The sequence below is a fragment of the Argentina anserina genome, chromosome 7 (genome assembly GCF_933775445.1).
Source record: "Argentina anserina chromosome 7, drPotAnse1.1, whole genome shotgun sequence".
In the NCBI taxonomy this organism is placed as follows: Eukaryota; Viridiplantae; Streptophyta; class Magnoliopsida; order Rosales; family Rosaceae; genus Argentina; species Argentina anserina.
The window spans coordinates 22,150,316-22,155,244 of record NC_065878.1 but is presented as its reverse complement, the minus strand read 5'-3'; the positions used below and the strand labels follow the sequence as shown (position 1 = coordinate 22,155,244).

Sequence of the window (4,929 nt, the reverse complement as noted above, 5' to 3'; positions counted from 1 at the left end):
AGTGATTGCTTATGTGTTATTGATTGATCACATGTATATATTAGTTTAGATTTTATTTTCTATTTTATATCTCAATCCGAAACTTAAAATCTCTTAAACCAATTCATGAATTTGATGTTATGTGGTTTTGTGATTCATCCTTGTTTTTGGATCCCCGGCTTGTAATGACACCCTGCTTGTTTATACTACTAACGATTGTTTTACATAGTTAATATTGATGACGAGTAATCGAACTAATCGATAGAATTACTTAACCTTCAAAAGACAATTAAACCCCTACATCTAACGAACTTGTTATCTAGCCACCAGGGCCTTTCAGTAATTCACAATTCAAAGTAAAGATGACGCAATTATAGTAATCATAGCTACTATATACATTTACATATCTTCCACCTCCGGTAGAAGAGACTCTGATCGGAGCGAGAGTCTCAGATCAAACCGCCAATTTAGGGTTTCTAGAAACTTCAACCTCTTCCTGCCAATTTAGGGTTTCCGATTACCCAATCCCCTCCAATCAATCTTTAGAACTTCAATCTCAGAGCATTGAGAATCGAATTTCCGAAGCTAATGGATTTAGACGGAGGCGGAAGCAAGCGGATCTTCAATAGGCTGGGCGGGCCGGCCCAACCCGACCCGAACAAGAACCAGAAAGTCTGCTACCACTGGAGAGCCGGCAAGTGCAACCGCCACCCTTGCCCTTATCTCCACCGCGAGCTCCCGGCGCCGCCCTCGCACGGCCTCAACGGAACCGCGTCTTCCAAGCGGCAGCACGGCTTCGCCGCCAACACCGATGGCCCGTCGGGGCCGCGCGGCCGGGGTCCGAACAACTTCAGCGGCGGCGGCGGCGGAGCCTCGAACACGTGGGGGCGGAGCGGCGGCGGCGGCGGAGGGAATAGGGTTTTCGTTAGGAAGATGGATAAGGTTTGTAATTATTGGGTTCAGGGGAACTGTAGCTATGGCGATAGGTGTAAGTTCTTGCATTCTTGGAGCACTGGAGATTGTGTTAGCTTGTTGACGACGCTTGAGGGTCATCAGAATGTGAGTTGTGATCTTATTTGGGGTTGCATTGTTTGTGTGTTTTTATTGTGAAATTTAATGGCTGATGTTTTCGAGTTTTCCGTGTACAGGTTGTTAGTGGCATTGCATTGCCTTCTGGATCGGATAAGCTTTACACTGGGAGTAAGGATGAGACTGTGAGAGTGTGGGATTGCCAGTCTGGTCAGGTAACTTTTTCGCAATTGGTTCCGGCTATTTACTTGATATTTGATAGTTGTTATGGTGTTTAGTTACTGGAGAAATAGAACTAGTTGAACTCGAAGCACTAGTAGAGAGGTTTAGTATCAATTGTAGCTATAAGGTCACAGCCTGGTAGAGTAGTAGGAGGTTTGTATGTAATGTCCCTAAAGAAACTTAATGTCCGCGATATGTTGTAACCAAAACTTCCTGCTAACTGGTAAAGTTAACCTGTTAATGTACTGAGTGGGTGTGGTCTGTATAATGTAGTTGTTAATGAGTTATGATTGAATGTAGCTGCATGGCATTCGAATTATATAGTCAAATGCTCAATACGTGATACATCATACTTCTAGATTACGGATCACCATTATTTTGACTAACACATAAATGCATAGACCCTCATGTCTTTCCTTCTGAACCAATTAGATCATCTTCTCTGCAATCACTGCTTTCATGGCTTGTTTTTCCGACTCCATTGCATGAACCAGATCTTTCATGGAGTTGCTAAGAGCGCGCATATAAGCTTTCCCCACCTCAGTATTTACATTGAACTGCCTCACACCTAGTTGTATGCATCCCTATCCAAGGAATTTAACAGTTAACAGATACTTATCAGCACATTATAGAGGAAACATATTTTAAGGGCCTTGTTACATAAAGACAGTATACCTTTACAAGCTCCTCGGGCACACCAGAAGCTCCTTGAAGCACCAGGAAAACCCCTTTCGTTGAACTCAAACTGATAGAAGTTGTATTGACTAGTGAGATAGTCTGTAAACTTATAAGTTGCAAAGTTCATGAATGAAAAATCAGTTTATATTGTTGGTTGCTTAAGGATACCGAGGGGCCTATCATCAGAGTGAGACCGGAGAGTATCTTGCATCATCATGTCTTTTCGTTTCACCGTTTACAGGATCATGTCTGTACTCAAGCTAGTTGGATAATATCTTTTCACTTTTACTTTCTGGTCCAGTGGATGATGAATAATGATGTTCTTATATGTCTGGATTTTACAGTGCCTGGGAGTGATAAATCTTGGTGGTGAAGTAGGTTGTATGATCAGTGAAGGTCCTTGGGTTTTTGTTGGTATACCAAATGCTGTAAAGGTATGATAAGAACCTCTTTTAATGTCGGATCTGCAAATTTTTATATTATACCGCCTCATTTATTCATGGATACGGTTTTTCTAGGCATGGAACACCCAAGCTAACTCTGAAATGAGTCTTAGTGGACCTGTTGGGCAAGTTTATTCCATGGTTGTGGGTAATGATTTGCTCTTTGCTGGTACGCAGGTAATTCCTAGACTAAAGTTATAATTTAGTTTTGTCTGGTTCTCATTCTTGTTAAGCTTTCTTGTTCGGGATTTCAGCAGTCAATATTGTTTTACGGACAGCTGCGTCATCCCATTGTAAACTATATTCTGAGGGAGGATAGTTTGGATCTCATTGACGGCACACCCTTGCATCTAATTTCTTCATCCCTCACTTTTTTCTCTTTTGTGCATGCATGTGATCAGCATATTCTTGAAATGTTGATGAAAAAGTTATGTGTCATTTGATGCAGGATGGTTCTATCTTGGCTTGGAAATTTAATACGGTCACTAATTGCTTTGAACCGGCTGCATCACTTAATGGGCACACCCTTGCAGTTGTATCATTAGTAGTTGGAGCAAATAGGCTTTACTCTGGTTCAATGGATCATTCTATAAGGGTGAGTCCTTTTTGGTATGACATCAATTGTGTAATCTGCACCACCTCTTCCATGTTGAAGTCATTTAAGGCCTTCAATTGAACCACCTCTTCAATCAGCACCACCATGACTTTTTCCCTGTATCTCGTGATATGTATTCTTTTAGGTCTGGAACCTAGAAAACTTGCAATGTATACAAACACTAACAGAGCATACGTCAGTTGTGATGTCCGTTCTTTGCTGGGATCAGTTCCTCTTATCAAGTTCTTTGGATCAAAAACTTAAGGTTTGTCTCTCTTTTCTTAATTATGAATCATAAGGCTGTTTGTGGGTGTGTTTATGGAACTGTTTCACTTCTTTACATTAGGAAAGCAACTAGTTACAATTCTTTGTATGTGCAGATCTGGGCTGCTACTCAAACTGGAAACTTGGAAGTAACATACACTCATGAAGAAGACCATGTATGTTGATATTTGATAGTCTTATTCCAAAATTACATATCTGTTCACTTCTGGCATGGACTAAGAACAAGCTGGGCATGTTTAGGATATCACCTCAATTCTAAAGTCTGTAGCATAATAGTTTAGAATCTCAAATGTATATATATTAGCATTTTAGGTTTACATAGCTGGTTGAGCAAGTATTATTGTTACATTATCATATAAAGCACAAAATACTACTTAATTGTAAATACTGATTTGGCTTGTTTTATTTTCGATATCCTGCTATTTTCATTAGTCATCATTAATTCTCAGCTAGTCTGATTATGTTATGACCTTGCTACAGCCTTTGCTTACGCTTTGTGGGATGCATGACTCGGAAGCCAAGCCAGTCTTACTATGTGCATGCAATGACAACACTGTCCGCCTCTATGATTTGCCATCGTGAGCCCTTAAACACTAGTCTTTGTGCTCATTGTTTCCTGATCACTCTGCAATATTTGCTTATTTCATTGTACTGTAATAGGTTTTCCGAGAGGGGCAAAATTTTCTCAAAACAGGAGATACGAGCAATCCAGGTTGGCCCTGGTGGCTTGTTTTTCACTGGCGATGGAACTGGACAAGTGAGAGTATGGAAGTGGTTGGCCGAATCAGTTGCAACGGCATGAGAGAGGATATAAATTATTTGGACCGTATTGTATTTTAAGATTTATAATGAGTACTTCATTAAGCATAGTCTGAGGGACACTTAGTTTTTGTGTCTGATCCAAGTGGAATTATGAGATACAGAGGTAGGATTCGGTAGCATCAACCTTGTCCACTCCTTAGCACCATGCAGCATGCGCCATGGACATAAAGAAGCTTCTTGGCCCATGCAAAGTCGCAATGAGCAACTGATCTCTGTGAAGAGTGAGCATCTATGTATGTGCTGTTTGCAACGGAGTTTGCAAGTGTTGCTAGATCATATTGCTCTTTGTGCAGGAGACCTGTGCGAGCGGATGAAAGTGGATCGATTGTCTGTTTTTAGAAAATAATAAAGGGTAATTGATTTGAGAAATTCTTCTACATTTTGGGTTCAGGCTCTTAATAATTTTTGATTGAGAAATATATGCCCCTGTACCATATTTTGTACATTATCACTGGACAACATACCATTTCAATGCAATTCTGAAGTCAATGTTTTGTCTCCTCTTCCCTCTGTTGACAAAAGGATAATCATCTACCAAAAAAATTGTTATTTTCATGTGGAGAGATTAAACAATATGAACTAGAAACAAAAACAAAATAGCGAATTCATACATCTAAAATATGAAATATTGTTTATGCACGAGCACGCCCTTTTGCACTCACAAACAGGTGTGCAAGAAGACTAGTAAATTAGAACGACTTAAGTGATGTAACAGATGTACCACATTGCATCACAATTAATGGATCGGGCCATTAGCAAGAAGTTTCAATCTGGTTGCAGTATAATGCTGCTAAGTACTTGTAGATAGGCAAATCAGAAGAAACTTTAAGAGAAAGGGTATGTAACTTCTCGAGAGACTTCAATCCAATTTCTAGC

General features: G+C 40.2%; 1 protein-coding gene across 1 annotated transcript; it reads left to right on the top strand.

Moving 5' to 3' along the window:
* Positions 1–414: 414 nt before the first annotated feature.
* LOC126804135 (zinc finger CCCH domain-containing protein 48) lies at positions 415–4,553 on the top strand. Its single transcript, XM_050531911.1, has 9 exons — positions 415–1,038; positions 1,128–1,223; positions 2,253–2,342; positions 2,427–2,528; positions 2,800–2,946; positions 3,092–3,211; positions 3,327–3,386; positions 3,712–3,809; positions 3,892–4,553. Exons 1-9 carry the CDS (start codon positions 568–570, stop codon positions 4,031–4,033), a joined length of 1,326 nt encoding a protein of 441 aa, XP_050387868.1. The 5' UTR covers positions 415–567; the 3' UTR covers positions 4,034–4,553.
* Positions 4,554–4,929: the final 376 nt, after the last annotated feature.

Bases quoted from the DNA above. Each gene is read 5' to 3' on its own strand.
- LOC126804135 (XM_050531911.1), top strand. From the start codon at position 568: ATGGATTTAGACGGAGGCGGAAGCAAGCGGATCTTCAATAGGCTGGGC. The intron at 2,947-3,091 runs GTGAGTCCTTTT...GTATTCTTTTAG, and splicing joins CAATGGATCATTCTATAAGG to GTCTGGAACCTAGAAAACTT. The intron at 3,810-3,891 runs GTGAGCCCTTAA...GTACTGTAATAG, and splicing joins CGCCTCTATGATTTGCCATC to GTTTTCCGAGAGGGGCAAAA.